At 37.9% G+C, this 18,559-nt stretch overlaps 1 protein-coding gene across 2 annotated transcripts in view; it reads right to left on the bottom strand.

Annotated features, from left to right (window-relative positions):
* Positions 1–13,502: 13,502 nt before the first annotated feature.
* The window catches only part of LOC121885275 (ras-specific guanine nucleotide-releasing factor RalGPS1-like), a 121,262-nt gene continuing 116,205 nt past the window's right edge, over positions 13,503–18,559 (bottom strand). For both annotated transcript variants that reach the window (XM_042394571.1, XM_042394572.1), the window contains 5 exons: positions 18,170–18,275; positions 17,988–18,080; positions 17,493–17,598; positions 17,288–17,379; positions 13,503–16,808 (listed from right to left, as the gene is read on the bottom strand). In XM_042394571.1, the coding sequence (XP_042250505.1) occupies positions 16,779–16,808; positions 17,288–17,379; positions 17,493–17,598; positions 17,988–18,080; positions 18,170–18,275 (427 nt within the window). In that variant the 3' untranslated portion in view covers positions 13,503–16,778. The remainder of the gene's footprint in view (positions 16,809–17,287; positions 17,380–17,492; positions 17,599–17,987; positions 18,081–18,169; positions 18,276–18,559) is intronic.

The following is an 18,559-nucleotide window of genomic DNA, read 5'->3' as shown; positions in this document are numbered from 1 at the left end:
TCTCTTCAGAGTTAACTCTGCACACTGTTTTTATTTCACAAAATCTATTGCACTGTCATAGCTTTATGGTCACCTGCATCCATCTACAATCAGCTTCAATATTGCAGTCGTTCAAAGAAATAAAAGTAGCAAATACATATAGTTGTGTCTGTATTTGGTCATGCCACCATTTGTGAGTGTGAGTCAACATCATGTTCCTGGTGAGTGTTGTTTTGCTAGCAGCAGCTTTAGGGACGGTAATGTGGGTCCATATACCTGCAAAACTAATGACATTTCCATCAGCCTCAGCTGTACGTTGTGCGGTAGTGCTCGTTAGCAAATGTTAGCATGCTACAACAGCCTCATACAGCGGCTAGTGTGGCTGTAGACTCTTGGTCTTGTTAAAACCCATCTGTATACCAAATATAGCAGTTAAAATGTGACTTGCTGACACCATTAAAATGTTATTTTATTCAACATTAAAGTCTGAAAAGGTCATTAGTGGTAGAAACCTTTCCTCTAAAAACATCAAATTAGTATTAGTTGTAAGTATGCTGATTTCACTTTGTTTTCTCTTAAAGATGAGCTCCATCTCCAGCTCCATCTTCAAGACTTCTATCAAGTACAGAAGTATGGTGCATGTCATGGCATCATCCCTTGCAAATTGTGTACAGAATGTTGTTTCATCACAGCAACCACAGTTCCTTTAAATTGGACTTGGTGAGGTCCATGTTAACCTCTGGTGTTTTGGCCTGTTTGCCTGACCCTTACTTGAAGAAAAGATAAACCAACAATGTTTGGGGAATTTTTCTGTAATCAATAAACTGTATATGCCAAATATGTACACTTCATATTCTATACTGTGGAAAATAGCAGGTGAATGTGCAAAAAAGACAGCAGAATATTTGCTACATTAACACTATGCATCATATTTTCTACATTTCCTTGTTAATAGGTCTGACAGCCTGAGGATAAAAACTGCTCCGCAGCCTCTCTGTCCAGGGTTTAAGGCTGCTGAAGTGTCTGACACACTTCAGCAGTGTAAATAGCCCGTTAGGCTGAATTCACACCACATCAGGTGTGGCAGTGAAAACGCCAGTCCTCCCATTCATTTGAATGAGGGTAAAGCGTTGAGGCTGCATGGGTGGCAAAGAAAGAAAGAAAGTTGAACCAGGATCAACTTTTGGTCCAAAGAGACCAAAGAGAGAGAGAGAGAGAAAGATTTTGAACATTGGAAAAGAAGAAACTAAAAGCCAAAGTAGATTAGAATATTATGTGGCCTTAAAAGAGATTATGAATTGGTAGAATATCTCTTTACAGTCAGAGATAGAAAGCAGAGACATATCCCAACCAAGCACAGACTCAGTGACCACAAATTGGCAAATAACATCATGGCAGCAGGCAAAGATGCATTTCCTCCCATAATGTAAACCATTCAATGAAATATGGTACATTTACTTTAACAAGTTCAACTAAAAATACTCCTAGGAGAAGGAGACAGGGCATCTTGCTGCCCAATATGTAGCAACATGCAACCTGAGGGACAGTGAATGACCTAGACACACACACACACACACACACACATATATATATATATATATATATATATATATATATATATATATATATATATATATATATATATATATATATATATATATATATATATTTGTTTGTCTTTTGATCCATTAACCTCATAGACAATCATATTTTACTAGTTAAATTAGATAAGTAGTTGTTTTGAATGAATGAAGTTTCTGAAGTAATAAAAATGTAAAAACATATGTGAAGAATTTCAGGTTGGATGTTTAGCTTTTCCTTAGCATTCCTCGTTGCAATATGTCAGCCTCAAGTCAAACACTTTGAGACACTATTTCCAAACTTTATTATTTTATTTTTGTTACCATTTATAGGCCTTATTACTCTTTTTATTTATTATCACATGCTTTATCATGTATCCTCAAGATGTTTAGCTATTAATGAATGTCTTCATTTATCCTAAGAAGTTGTTGTTTGCTTTCTTTGAGCTGCAGTAAATAGAGGTCACTGCTTGGACAAGAACTTGAAGTTATGAGACTGAGTAATTGATAAAACTGAGAACTGAATTCAGGGTTTAATGTTTCCTCCAGACATTAAAGATTAGCCTAAAGGAAGCGGTGCCCAGACCAGGTTTTATATTAATAAAATTATTAATATTCCAACAACAGTATGCAGTATATACACTGTTTATGTTGGGAGGTTTACAGGCAATATCATTCCAAATAGTAGCTCAGTCTGTGTTGCATAAGTAAAGGGCCTGGCAGTATGTTTGTATGTTGAGCAGGTTTAAGAAGCTAAAAAACTGCATATACCTGCAGAGGACATTGTCATCTGATTAAATGTTTTCAATATTCTTTTGTCATACAGTTTGAAATATTATTCAGCAATGTTCACCTATTGTCAGAGTTATTTACAGGTCATGCTCAAGTAATTGATGGTTAAGTCACAAAATATTAAGATATTACCAGCAGGTATCTGTTTTGTAGAAATGTTTATATATCTTACAGGCTAAAAAGTGTCATTTCAAAGGGCTTGCCATATTTAAAGATTTAATGTATCTTCAATGCTTTATTTGTATTTGAATTGAATGTGATGTTGATGTGAACCCTTTAGAACTCAGGTTAACTGAGCAGTCAACATCATAAAGGAGTTCTAGAACTGATGTCCCGCATAAATTAGAGCCGTTTGGATTCTGTTCATTTTATTTTGAGCAGTTGAGTAGACAACCACACTCTAATTAACAAGCAAGTGATCTAAAGAAGTGGACTGTAAATCACCACTGTGATACAGGTAAGTCACTTTTTCTTTCTCTTTGATGTAGCAACATTTCTGAGCTCCAGTTATCCTTTAATTTACAACCAGAATTGAATAGATGAGAGAAATGTACAATATTATTCATTTATTGATTTATTTATTGGGACCATGTACTTTGTGTAACACAAATGTTACCAGTTGATGTATTGTACCAGAGTTAGCTTATAGTTAATTTTCATCTGAAGTCCCTTCGGCAGGTCACAATTAAGACATATAACAGCACAATAACAGACAGTACAAAACAAAAAACACACAGGACACATAATACAAAATACAAAGCTACACACAATAGCACATCATATACACCCACAATGTCAGCAAGAAATTAATAATGTAAGCTTGTCAAATTAAAAGCAAGATAATTTGCGTTCATGAGAAGACCATGAGATGAAATGCAGAGTCAGTGGTTACAGAGCTGAGTAGCTTTCAGCAGACTTTTTAATTTTGTTTTAAATGTACTGATGGAACTGCAGCTCTTCATATCATCAGGTAAGACATTCCACTGAGTTGTGGCTTTCACAGAGAAAGCTGACTGCCCAGATGCAGTGTGACGAAATGTTATGGTACAATCTTGTATAGAGGATATTCTGGAGGATCTAATAGAACTTACTGAGCGAGTGTACACAAAATCACATACTGGAGGAGGGGCCTAACCACTTAAAATTTTATAAACCAGGCACAAATTTGAGAATAATCTAAAATTGCCAAAGCTCAGTAAATTGTATTTCTCGAGTACCCTACAGTGATGGAAATGCATTGGCTTTTTTTTGTTTGTTGTTTTTAGAGTTTGTTTGTATAAGAACTCAAGAGGTTATATGGCTGTTTCTCCAGCCTGCCCCTAATATGTGATGCAGTAAGACATATGGGAAAGAATCATAGCAATGGAGGCTGGTCCTTAGAGGCAGAGGAGGTTGCTCCTCCTCTATTTTTTGAGAGGCAAGAGGGAGATCAAAATATAAAAAAGAATTTTTGGATGAAGTAAACCATTACCAAATCTCAGTATTATTTACAAAATATTTTTCTCTCTTCTTTGGAAAAAATCCGTTATTGAAATTCTGATTAAAATACTTCAACAGCGACACCTGCAAGGCAAGAGGAGAAAGAGCAGTGTGTGTGAAGCGGTGGTGGGGGGCAGTGGGGGAGAGTCGGGGGAGTGGGGGACAGAGGAGGATGGGTGCCCGCTGTCCTCAGCAGTGCGGGATGTCTTAGATCGATTTAATGTACTTCTTTTTTTTTCATGCTAATCTATGATTGGCCAAGACATGTAAAATGATGCTCCAAGGGAGAACCGTCTCCCTAACCAATCAGCAACCAGAATGTAATATTGACATCACGTTGGTCCAATGATAGTTTCCAGATTTCATCTTCAATTCTCTCCACTGTAAAGCAGAGTAGCAGCAGTGGATAGCGAGCAGTAGATAGCTCCATGTGTTAGTCAACGCAACAGTTAGCTTGTTGTAGCAGCCCTGAAGGACTCTTTATACATCCATGGAAGGACTGTTAAGGACTGTTGTTAAGCACAGGACAGGAGCAGGAGAATGGATCTGGACTGTGCGGCGCAGCAGCAGCAAGAAGCCGCTGGGGAGGCGTCTTGCTGCCTTTATGTCTTGAGGTCACATGTATGTGGCTTATCAAAAAAGTCAAGACACTCATCAGCCAGACATTTCTCCGTTCTCTGTGAAGGGCAGCTGAGATTGACACTAAAATGAGAATAGCTGGTCCACCTTAAAGGTCAGTGTGCCTTAAGTGAGCCTGGTCAGGTTAGGCTAGCGCATTGTTGCTAACTTCGGGGCTAACCCCCTTTGATAAACAAGTATTTTCTTGGTCTTGAGAAGCTGCAGCATTTATTAACTGACACACCTAGCCTATACTGTACATCAGTGGAGGCTGGTCCATATAGGCAGAGGAGGTTGCTCCTCCTCTATTTTTTGAGAGGAAAGAGGGAGATAAAAATATAAAAATGAATATTTGGTTGAAATACACCATTACCAAATCTCAGTATTATTTACAATTTTTTTCCCCTCTCTTCTTTGGAAAAAAAAAACATTATTGAAATTCTAGTTAAAATGTTTCAACAGCAACACCTGCAGGGCAGGAGGAGAAAGAGCAGTGTGTGTGAAGTGGTGGTGGGGAGCAGTGGGGGAGAGTGGGTGACAGAGGAGGACGGGTGCCTGCTGTCCTCCGCAGGGCTGGCTCTCTTACATTGATTTAATGTACTTCATTTTTTTTCATGCTAATCTATGATTGGCAAAGACACGTAAAATGACGTTCCAAGGGAGGACGTCCTCCTTAACCAATCAACAACCAGAATGTAATATTGACATTGCGTTGGTCCAATGAGTTTCCAGATTTCATCTTCAATTCTCTCCACTGTAAGGCAGAGTAGCAGCAGTGGATAACGAGCAGTAGATAGCTCCTTGTGTTAGTCAACGCAAAAGTTAGCTTGTTGTAGCAGCCTGAATGACTCTTTATACATCCATGGAAGGACTGTTAAGGACTGTTGTTAAGCTAATGGGAGAATGGATCTGGACTGTGCAGTGCAGCAGCTGCAGGACGCTGCCGTGGAGGCTGGAGAGAGAGTTAGCTTGTTTGTCATTGTTGCTAATGATATCAGACTGGACAACCAGCAGCCACAAAGTTCAGTTAACTAACAAACAAAATGACCAACGGCCACAAATGGACGTTATGACATGAATACTTCATCTCCATGATAGAAAGAAGAAGACGTCAGATAACGTGAGTCAGATACGGCTTCTCTCTCTCTGTCTCTTAGGTCGCTAATTTCATCTCTGATGGTTAAATGTCTCTATGAGGCTATTGTGTGAATTTATCTCCTCAACAAGAATGCAGCAGAGTTCATATAATGTGTTGTGGGTAGTTTGCTTGTTGAAGTTACAGTGAGCTGTCTGGACTCATTCATTCATTTGGAATTTATCCCATTTTTAAATGAGTGGTTGTTCAGTCACCTGTTGATGTTGTGTGATTAGTGACTGAGTGTGCAGGAGGTCTGGCTGCTGGCTTGTGACAATTTCTTCGGTTTGTTTTTAAGCTGAGCTGTATATTGATTAATAGCGTAAAGTAAATAGAATAACATAAGTGTTAACATGTCAGTTTTGTAGACTATATTTTGTATGTTGTGCATATAGATAAGAGTGTGTAAGTCATGTATTTGATACATGCATTAACACTTTCTGATGTGAACCTACACTTTTAGATCAGTGAATGTTTTTAGTGTTCAGTCTTTCTAGTATTCAGCACTGATCTGTACTTGTATCAGATTATAAGCTTTGTGGTACTTTATATATTTCTGTATACTAAGAAAATACACAGGAAACACCTGTAAATGATGTGATAAGTTGTCTGTTTTTGATGAGAACATAAATCTGTTGTCACAATAGAACAATACTATAAATTTGAATTTCACTTTGTTAGTAAAATTACACATTTGAACCACTCCACGGCTAAAATGAGCACTTCTTTGTTTAGAAACAATATGTATATGCTAAATGTCTTTAAAGAAGCAGACTTTTCACCACTCAGGGGTTTTGTTTTTGAATGCAAATTGATTTATTGGCATATAAAATTGTCCCCCACCCCTCTGATTTCATTGAGTGGGGGACAATGATACAGTTTGATGCAGTTTGTTGTAAGATTCCATGTTGGTTTTCCTCCTGTCCTCCCCAATTTTTTGAGTCACCAGCTGCCACTGCTATACATTCACTGCAACATTGACAACTTACTGCTAACCTTTTCCTCTGCCCTGCTAACATTCACGTCACTTTTCTGCTGCTTGTTCTCTGCACTCGCACTTCTAGACACGCTCATTTACACACTCACTACCATAGACTGTAAAAAAAAAAAAATGGACGTAGTCACCATGATGTCACCCATTTGTTTGTAAACTGTCATTTTGAAGCCTTGAATTTAGACATTTGACCATCGCCATGTTTGATTTTTGGAGAAGTGCCCATTTGTGGATGAGAGGGTGGAGCTGACCCTAACGCTAGCTGCTAGCTTGATTAGTATGGTGCATTTACAATCTATGGTTAATTGTGATAATGCTAATGTTAATTAGCAAGTGAAAAGCAAGCCAAAAACCATTAAAACAAAATGTACTTACTGGAAAAGCTGAACATCAAACTCCTTAGAGGGTCTTTTACTACAACCAAACGCTGAACAAGACCTTTTTAGGTGAGCAAAATGTTACAGTTAACTTTAATGAACTGAAAACAATAGCAGCAGCTACCTATACTCTGTGAATCCGGGGTTACACCATGGTTATGTTACATAATCACTGTGGTCAAGTTTTTGAGCAGCTATTTGAAAGAAGCAACAGTAAGGATAAGTGTCATGGAAGTGTGACACTTCATAGCCAATAAATAAAACTTGAATAAAGTGATATAAGTATATTATTACATTATTGGCTCCAGTTATTACATTTTTTATGATTTTCTTTAAACCCAGCAAATAATGTAATAACCAGCCAATAATGTAATAATGTATTACATTATGGGTAAGTTATTACCAACTTTTATTACATTAAGAATGGAAATATTATTATATTATTGGCAGTTATTACATTAAGAGCAGTTATTACATTATTGCGACAGGGCAGACTCATGTGATGTAACATTATGTTAATATACTGTTGATAAACAGTTCTATGAATGAAGCAGCTCTGATACTTTACTGATACTTGATAGATTGTTGATAGGACTTGTTAGACCTTCAATGATACTGTCAAACTTTTCCTTCTGTGTTACAACCTGGTCTCAGACAAATAGTTCATCAATGCAACCACTCCATAATCTGTATAAACCAGCACTGAAAACAGTGGATAATAAGCCTAAAAACTCTCATCACTATTGCAATATCGTTGAAGCCACTGGAAACACAAATGCACAATAGTGTTCTAACTATGTAATTTAGTTACATCACTAAATCATTTATAGAGGAAATGCATTCAACACTTGTTAGACCTCCATTATACACACTTATTTGGTTAGTAACACTCAATGTCAACATAACTTTAGTTTGTTTACAACAGAACTCCACAGGGCTCCTTTAGATTGTGCCCCCCCCCCTCCTTTGTGTTCTCAGCAATGTGTTGTGATAGACAGAGTAAGCTGACCCTGAACACACAGCTCACGAAACACAGATCAAACTGTCAAACTAGGCAGTGCTGATCAGATATGATTTATTTATTTATTTATTGAATGGAACAGTGTGCAGTTTGAAACATTAAAGATGCACTGCACCAGAGTTAGCTCGAAGCTAATTTGCATCTGTAGTCCCCGACAAAAAAATGAATCAAGATTCTGTTACTGCATTGCCTATTTCTATATTTTAGTTACTGTTTAGCTGTAATATGAGAAAGAGCTGTTCTTTAACTAGGTTTTCTAACAGTTATGCATGTTCACTTTCACTCCGATTTTTGTAGATGCTTAATAAGACACAACTTTGATATCATATATGCATTTTTACTATTTCAAACCAAATTTAAAAACATCATCTTCTGACTTCAGAGATGTTTTTGCTTATAGCTAATGTCGGTTTATTCTTTACGGTTATTTACAATCTTGCACCTCAATCTTTTGAACAGTTTGTAACAACCTGTAGTCCTGGATCAAAGTTAACAAGAGCTCCACTAAAGGGGACTGTTGAATGTTGAAGTTTGGTCAAAACTTTTTTTCAGTTAAGGCAGTCCGTATGTGGACTTCTTTACCACTGAGTATCCAAGGGTGCAGTACTTTTAAACATTTTAAATCTAGTTTGGCAGAAAGATACTCAGACCTGCAGTCACTGAGCTCAGATACACTGATCATGTTGGCCAGCATCAGTATGATTGCTTCATTACCTGATCTATCTGACCTTAAAGAGGGTCCCAGCGTCAGAATCTTGTTTGAAGATTTTCATTACCTCAGTTTTGTGTTTATATATTGTATGTTTTTTATTCAAATTATGACACAGCAAATGTGGGGCCAGGTTGTATTATACCATAGAAAAGCTGAGTGGGAGACTGATAAGCCGTAGTTGAATCCAGCCATGCTCTCAGTCTAAATCCATATCTAAACCACCATCACTCTGACTCAGATGTCAGAGTGTTGAATGCATTTCCTCTATAAATGATTTAGTGTTTTAGTATTTTAAAGTAGAAGTATTTTAAATCCTGCACTGTTTACATCCATGTTTACTAGCTTGTCGCCTTCTTCTTCTCTGCCTTTTTTGGTGCATTGCTGTAGATCAGTGGAATAATGTGAAACCAGCAGCAGCACTGTGTGTCGTGTCAACTGTATGCACTAATAGAGGTCTGAAACTCCACAGGGAACCTTTAATGTCCACATGGAAAGTAGTATTGATGCACCACACAGGAGAAACTATGTGACATAAAGTCAACAACTTTCTGTACATAAATTTTATTCCCAATTCAGTGGCTGAAGCTGAAAAATACAGCAACATATAGCAATGCCATGATAAGAAATAACTTAGCAAAATAATCACAGACTGATAATCACAACCGAGTGGTTATCTTTTTCACAGTTACGACACTAGAAATTTTGTACAAATAAATACATGCAATGCCCCATAGAACACACTCAGTTTCTCCTCAGAGGAATTTGATCAAAACAGAAAAATGTCTGGATCTTAACATATACAAGTATCAAAACGATCGAAAGAAAACAGTAAAGCAATACTGTTGAAATACTTCATGAAAACAAACTGGAAAGTGATATGATGTAATCATGTACAAATTTATGCTAACATACATTATATTTGGATCAATTTTATTGGGATAGTCATTTTTTTTAAAAAAAAAAAAAAACACTGCTAGTCATGAGGGAATTTATTCTAAACGTGTCATCTTTTGGTTCTTCATTCAACATTTGTGACAAAAAAGTGTTGGGTCAACCTGCATCTAAATTGATAATGGTTGCATTTTGGAAAACTCACTGGCACATGCTGAGATGTTGGTTGGGTGTTTGTAATTATTTGTGGCATAAATAAGAGAAAAGATGGGCATTTTAAAGCCACTTATAACTAGAATTCACTTGAGTAAGACTAATCTTTAGGGCTGCTTGCTGTTTTTGATCAGTCATTCAAAGATCCATCAGCATTGGTTATAAAAAACATTTGCAACATTTGCAATTTACTGTTTGGAGATAAGTTCATGAAAACTGTGGTGGCACATACAGTAGTTGGCATTAAACTGATGAGTCTAATTTATAATGACCCATGCTAAATCCTGGCAAGACGTTGAGGTTCTTCAAAAGAAACATTTTGGAGAATGTGCTTCTTTGGCTTGTGATATACTTGTGGTTAGTTAACTGTTTGTGGCAGCCACACATATCTGGCATTCCTTCAGAGTGTTATCCGAAATTTATGCTACACCTCTGCAAGATGCAGTTCAACACATGAACAGTGGAGGCAGTATGTCAGATGCTGTATAAAGCAGAGAGCAGTGGACTAAACAAACAACAACAGCAGAAAAGTGAAGAGAAATTCATAGAGCTTGTTGCCTTTTTCTGCCATGATCTAAGCATTACTAATGCAATACGTGTTGGATGTCGCCATGTTTAGTTATGTTTACCTTGTGCACAATTAGAAGTTAGAAGGGTTGGGGGGAGGATGATATAACTGATGAATGTAAACCATAAATTTGTCAACTGTTGAAATATTGACATACTATTTACACCTAGCTCTCCCTTTAATGTCTCTGGGAGCTCTGGTCATTGTGGCCATAATGTGAGCAGGACACTTTTATATGATTTTTAAAATACTTTGTCAGGTATTTCAATTGCTACATTAGTCAAAACCATCCATTCCTGTCTGGTTATTGTATCCAGTCCATCTTCCAGAAAATGTACTGTATCAAAACATACTGGTGTACATGACTCCACAATATTATTTGATTTTGCAGTATGAAATTATATATAGATGATGCAGGTAAAGCCTACTCTACACAGTTAAAGTTGGTAAAAAGCGAGTAAATCGTGAGCTTTCAAGGGTCTTACCCAGGGTCAGATGAGAAAATCAATATAAGTCTTATCTCTGTACAGAAATATTATTGGTCCAGGTCACATAGGTTGGGTGTTTTTAGCCTAGCCAGAGCACAAAGACTGGAAGCATACATCAAAAGTGAATAAAAAAACATTCTGATCATTTCAGATCAGTTTCTGATCAAAAGTCAGTAACTACAAATCTGACCAGACATCAATCCCAGCTTCTGGTATTTAAAACTTTTCAATACTACAAACACATTTTAGTCAAACCTAAAACAGTATTGAAGTTGGATACCCAGCCCTCCTCACAGCAGCCAGGTTTGAACAATAACCCAGATGACTCTTGAATGAACTGACCAGCTACTAGGACTACTAGCTGACTAGCTTGTAGATATTATGTAAACCACTCTCTGTGCTCTAGCTAGGCTAACACATCCTGGACCTACAAGCTGGTCAAAATTATTTTGGATTTTGCTTTTAATTGTTTTGGTTCAATTCCAGTATAATGGAACAATAAACAATAACTATGAGGTCAAAGCACTATCAGCTTTTAAGGTATGTTAGGATGTATATAATACCAATACTTGGTGAACAGTATAGGACTGCGAAGCTCTTTTTATACACAGGGCCCCAATTTTGATACAATGAAGCAGTATAATCATCCTAAACATAAGTAACCAAGGATTTTTTATTGCCAAACAATCACCTGACTTCAAACTGATCATGAGTTTCACCTGCTGAACACCAGATTTCAAGCAAAAAAAACAGCTAATTTGTTTGATTACTTTCTGTCACTTAAAATTGGAGATTATGTATAAAAAGGTCATAAATCAAACACAGTTCACCTGAGGAGGTTTACACACTAACATTAACATCAAACTCCTTACTTTAACCTCATAGTCTGTCTGTTTCATTTCAAATCTGTTGGGATGGAATAACAACAAATCTGTCACTGTCATTTCTATCTTTTAAACAAGCTTATACTATTACCTGGACATGTTCAACTGTCTTTGATTCTTCTACTTAATTGGAGTTTTACCCTTCAAACAGCATGTGAAATAAATAAAGTTTGATGTACTGTACAACAACAGCAAAAAAAAAAGTACAATGTTTCCACTCAGACTTGAAAATGGGATGCAGCAGTGTCAATCAATGCAGAACACTTAGTACAGCTGAACTGCAATAATAAAACAATACAATACTAAACACCAAACAAAAACACAGGCTCAGTCATTCACAGGACATTGGTAGGAGTGGTCAATGTATGCTCTATTTGTGATTAATTCCTGATATTCACTAGTTGTTAGAGGAACAATTATAGTCAAACTGAATCTCTGCTGTCACTATTTGAAGAAATGTGCTTTTGTGTTTATTAAAGGACGATACCTGTGTGTTTAAAAGTTAACATCTAAGGCAGTCATTTGGTTTCACTGATTTTGAAAATCAATTTGCAGATCCTTAAAACTTGCTGGGGTTGTGTAATCATTTATGTTACACATGAAATCTGCACTCATTCATATAAACATTACATTATTACTGCATGATGATGTAGATGAATTATAATTTAAATGATTGATTTGTAAACACTACATTAGCTCATAACAGTGATGTAACTTTGACACAAATTAATGCAGACTTGATGTAGAAATTATTGTTAGTGCTCTTTGGTGGACAAATTATGTAATGGAGACACTGTTTCTAAATTACCTCAAAAATATCTGACATTTCTCTACTGATCATACCATTCTTGTTACTTATTCAGTGTTTCCCCTAGAATTTTTTTCAGGCCTGGAGGTACGCACCGAAAAAATCCTAAAGAGACGAGGTGCGCAGGATGGCATATTCGTGCAGTCAGATCACAAGGAGAGGATAACTTAAAAAGCTGCATTTATTGCATAAAAATGAGCTTGAGCTTCCCCCCTCATCGGCTCCTCTCACTTCTCCCACTTCTGTCACTCTCCCTTCTTCCCAATATGTATTTTTGCTTGGCTCCAGAGTTTTGGAGAAAAACTTTGGTTATATTTGTCCCCTGTGTTAGATCTTTCTCTTTAGGTGGTGCCATTAGCTAACCTGCATCCCATACGCTTGCGCTCTTACTCTGTAGTAATTTAAAGGCACTCTGACAGCAGTGGCACTCACATCGCGTCAAGAGTTTCCCAGGCAACGACATAGAGGCTGACTCACATTTCAGAACAGTGCTGCACAGAGGCTCCCAAATGCAAATGATTATCGATTTCCGAATGAATGGATATTTGGTGTTATTTTCGGCATTAAAGAAAAGATTTTTTTGGCCCGGTGGGGCCTCTCATTGGCCTGGTGGCCCACCAGGCCTGTACAATTATAGGGGAAACACTGTTATTAACCGATGTATATACCAAAAAAGATGTATCTGCAAAAAGCTAATATTGGCCAATTAATATCAACAGGCAGAGTCTGATGTTCACTGTGATGGATTACAAGCAAGTTTCAAGAGTTTGTCAATTGATTTTCCTGCCTCACAGAAATGAATTGAAACCACTGAACGCCTGGAATGGCAGAAAGAGTACGTTCCAATTTCTAAAACACAGCAGCATAATTTGTAGAGTTATTAGCTTTGAAGTAAAGTACATGTGATTTGTAGTAAATGGGCTTAAATATGCATTATCACCAGTATGGCCCTCTAGAATTCAATAGAGCCTTCATCACTGCATTCATTGACACACAACAATAATACTGCAGAAACAATTGGGACTAGCTGAAGAAATCCTTAGTCCACTGAAAATTTTAGTCAAGGACAATAAATGAATGAGTTCAGAAAAAAAACAGAACATTAAACTTATAAAATTCTTAACAACGTGATTACTCTTGAAAAGTTGTGATTTCATGACGTTCATTAATATGTTTGTTTTTGCCACCATTGTGATTGACATCATAAATGACAGTTACCATGATTTACAACAGGGAAACATTAGAAATATGACATCTATTAGTAAATATTTCACTTCTTTTTCATTTAGCTGAGTTTTACTCTTTAAGGATAATTTGGTTTATTACAACATGAATCTCAGAGCTTTGGCCACTGTTTCCATCAGTTACGATAAAACTGTACCTAAAGTAAAAAAGAGATCTGGGAACATGGCAACATCACATCTCTACAACAAAGTCCAATGGGGTAAACATGAGCAGCCAGATGACCAGACAGGTTGTAAGCAAACCAACAAACAATTTATCCAGATTATTGAATCCACTTTATTTGGAGGTCAAACTTAGAGTGAGAACACCTGAAATGTCACTAATAATCCCTTATTGCACAGGAACACTGTCTGCACACAACTATAGCAAGTACGGTAGGTGAAGGTTGAAGCAGGAAGTTGGTCAATAAACTGTGATGGATGATCACAATAGACATGGATAACATGGACTTTACTGTTCACCTTTGTTTTCTCTTACCACTAGGTTTGGCTAACCTGAGGGTTTGTTTCAAACCTATGTGATCATCTCACATTCGTTGACCCATCACACTTCTTTTTACTCATGTTGCCATCCATCCATCTATCCATCCATCCTTTCTGCTGTTTATCCGTGTCCAGGTTCCCCTGGCAGCTGGCGAAAACACAATAGCCCATACGTCCTTCACTCTAATCACGTCCTACAACTCTTCCTGTGGGATTGGAAAGCAATCAACAAGATGGGATATGTAATCCAATGTGTTTTGGGTCTGCCCTGGGCTTTCTCACAGTTGGATGTGCCCAAAAAACAGAGGCAGTGTAATAAGATGAGTCTGGCAAAAGTGTTTATGGCTGTTCCTAATGGGGTAGAAAGTCTAGAGAAGGGTGAGGTAAATTGTACAAATGGCGCACACTTTGAACAATCATTCCTTAGAGGCATTCATAGTGCCCCACTCAATTGTACATACAAAAAGTGTGAGAAGTTGTGTGAAGAACGAAAAAAGTTAGCCAGAGAAGTTTATATTCTGCCTACTTTCTAACCTCTACAGCCAATCCAGTGCCTACAGGGTTTTGCTCCTCAGACTGTCAATTTCATAAAGTTACTAAAATTGTTGGACCAGGCCCCCAATTCCAACATCAGAAAGGTGTGGGGAAAAGTTTCAGATGCTGTTCAACTATCTGAAAAGCACTTCCGTCGGCATAGCAATGCCTTCTTTCTATCACTAAGGGTGAGCCCAGCTACCCTGCAAAGGAAACTCATTTTGGCCGTTTATGTGATCTCATTCATTTGGTCATAACCCAAACTCATGACCATAGGTGAGGATTGGGACATAGATTGTTCAATTCTTCAACACGGCAGTTTGATGCAGCACCAATCTGCCTGGCAGTCTTATGTTCCACCTCTTCCTCCTTCGCTCATGAACAAGACCCCAACGAGTCCAAACTTAATCACTTGCTGTGTTCCAAGATCTCAGCAATTGACTTGGTAAGTACAATGTTATTATTACTGATAGGACTGATGGCCAAACCTACAGAAAAATATGCAACTACTAATGAACCGCAATTGTCCTTAATTACAGCATAACATTTTGCTTTTGAAGCAGATTATTTTACAGTACCAATGCTGATGGAGTCCTCCCTTATCCCAGTGTCCTTCAGTTGGAGATCAGTTTTAGGGTGGCTTCCCACCAGCAGTCTCTCAGAGGAGCAGCATCCTGCAGCAGGTGGTGAATCAAAGATAATCCATCGTACCATTTCCCTTTGATGGCCAATAGTCAAAAAAATAAACTCTTTTACAAATAAATACAATATTTATACACACGTGATTGTTGAAAGCTAGGTACTTCATTGTGAATTGCTTTAGATGAACTTGACCAGCTGCCTCGGCATACTGGCTTAGACAAGAACTGGCTGTTTTCTGCATTAATGATTGTAATTATCACCTTGTTCGGTATTGTTTCCACGGTGTTTGACAAATTTTGATTTGGTCTGTAGAAAATATTAATTGTTGCTATTTGTAAACCTTGTTATGTACATCAGCAAACACATTTTTACAGGAGGACTACCAATTGAGGTAGCAGGGGTGAACAGGTGAACTGATCCTGGGCTGCTTCTTCATTTGAACAACAATTCAACGCAGGCTCCTAAAGCAAACTTCATGGTTCCTTATTGTTTTTTGAACAACTAGGCGTTCTTACATTTTAGAACAATCTCAGTCCAGCTGTGTGTCACAGGGCTGAAAGTGATGAAGATTTATTGTCTGTCCTTTCTGTTGCAGTGCTGATATTTTGTGGTATAACGAGGCCTCAAACAGGGTGGTGATCTTCATGTGGATAGATCCAACATCATGAGTTGGGATGTGTATTGATGTTTCCTATTCATCCCCCTTGGTATGATGTTGAAATGCAGAAAAAAATCCAAATCTTTCATTCTTCTTGACAACAGAACATGCAGGCATCCAATTCCTCTTAGTTGCCTTGCAACAGCAGTTTCACAAATTTAACAACTTCAACAAAAGGGTTGTTTTTTTCCAAGTTGTCAAAACCCAAGCTCCATTTGAAGGCTGTATAACACTGCTCTGCAAACTGAAAATGTCCTCGTCAGTCAACTAACACTGTCGTCCACAATTGTGCACTGATGCATCTTTTCACCCAAGCAGAAACCCAACATGGGCCAAAAAAACTATGTGCTCGCTCACCTGTTTATAGCAGCGATAACAAACGATAGTGAACAAGGAAGCTTAGAGAAAGAAATACGGGACAGCCTCACCATCTTCCACTGCCTGGATTTTTCCAGAGTTTAAATTACACATGGTCCTTGTGAAGAAGATAGTAGGTGGAATGGCATTTGCAGTCACACATCTGGTATCAAAGTGCTTCATCTACAGTTTCAGATGCTTGATCATTCTCCCATTTCAATAGAGACCATCATTTTCCATCCAATGTGTTCCATCATTTAGTCTATACTTCCCAAACAAATGGGTTTGGCACAATAATGTCCTGCTGGGAAAGGTCTGCTCTCATTCAAATGACATGAGGTTTGCTGGTATCTGTTGAGAGAACAGAACAGATATTTAGCATAAATATTAGAAACGAGGAAAACTAAGCCATATCCAGGTCTTATTTAGAGGCTAATCTGTGTCTGTGTAAAGTAGTTTAATAGATTTCTTTGCCAATTGAGGCAACAAAATGAGGTATAAATACAACACTGACTTATCATCACCTTATAAAGCTGTTATGGTAAATGTGAGAGGCATAAATCATTGCCTCATTACATATCCAGCAGACACAGAGCAACATTATCATTCATTTGGAGTCATGTTTGTGTTCACCTGATGAATCCAGGTCCAAAATTCACTCTCCTTTTAGCTCTGGTTTGGTCTCTACCAACTCTTGAGAAAAACACTTGTCTCTTTAGCTGCTAAATGCTCCACACTGTTCACCAGCTAGTCTCTAACTGTGTCTGTCTTCTGTTTGGCGCTGGGCAAGTGGTGTACAGTGGCTTTATTTTTCACTGTGCTGATCATACCTGAGGTCTACTGCTCCTACAAGCCTCTTCCAGGTTTTTGTGCCAGATGATCGCTGAAAACCTGGATCCTGTCTGGAACTTGTAAACATTGCCTGTGAAGTGACATAAATATGTTACTAAAACCAAACAGGTATTAGCTTTGTGTCAGTGCATCAATTTAAATGAAGAAAAGGAAACATGTTCTGTTGGCAGGGGTGAAGCTGACCTTTGTCTGGGTCATTGAGTTGGAAGATGTTGGGTCTGGCTGGGTCATCTGGCAGCACCACCATCCACCCAGTCACACACACCTTCTTACAGGGGCTGGACTTATACTGTGGTAAGTACAAGAATGGGTCACATTCACAGCTTATTTTCACTTAAAGTAAAAGTTAAGGTAGATGAATACTTTTGCATTAAGGGGGTAACAGCATGGGAACATGAGACTGGACCCTATGGATAGTATGTCCACAAGCATAGATGCTGTAGCTACACTGCAGAAGCTACAGAGACAGTAGATTACTATTTTCTACATTGTAGAAAATAGTAATCGTAAACTGCAGATATCAAAGCACTTTGTACTTGCTGATTTTGATAAGGGCTACATTAATAAAGTTTTTTCTTCTTCTTCTTCTTGTTACACATCAATAGTATCCTTTTCAGTGATGAAACAAGACAAACCTTTCACCACCTTAGCCTCATATTCTTAAAGCAGCAAACTTACATGTTTCCTCTCAGAGGCCCTCAGTGCTTTCGCCCCATAGAATGTAAGTGTTGATCCAGACAGAGTGATCCAAAATCTGGTCCATGATGACAACTGCAAAATAAAACACATATGCTGAAAAGATCTTATTCACAATAAGATGATTCCTCTCCAATGTGCTGACACGGTGAAATCTACCTTACCTTGGGCTTCCGTCCCTCCTTCAGCTGTGTTTTCCTTCGAAGGGGTCCTTCAATGGTCACACTGCCAGCCTCGCTGCATCCATAGCAGGAGGTGGCAGCAGAGGAGCTGAGGGTGTTGGGAAATATGAGAAAAGATGGAAACACAAAACACTATAAGCAACTGAAACAGTTTCTGTTTAGTATTCAGAGTTTAGTGTGTACAACTCAGTTTGACACAATATGATTCTGATGAGGAACTATTGTCTGTTAAGTGCCTGTATTGATACAACAGGTTCTTGCAGGGAAAACACATTATATGCTGATTTAATGCTATGTGTATTTCACAGGGTATTTCTCGGCCAACTGGGTGGTGCATGTTTTTCTTTTTTTCCCAACAGGCCAAACAAATTA

This window comes from Thunnus maccoyii, chromosome 19 (genome assembly GCF_910596095.1).
Source record: "Thunnus maccoyii chromosome 19, fThuMac1.1, whole genome shotgun sequence".
NCBI lineage: Eukaryota > Metazoa > Chordata > Actinopteri > Scombriformes > Scombridae > Thunnus > Thunnus maccoyii.
Note: the sequence above shows the minus strand (reverse complement) of the source record. Positions and strands in the feature narration are given on the sequence as shown.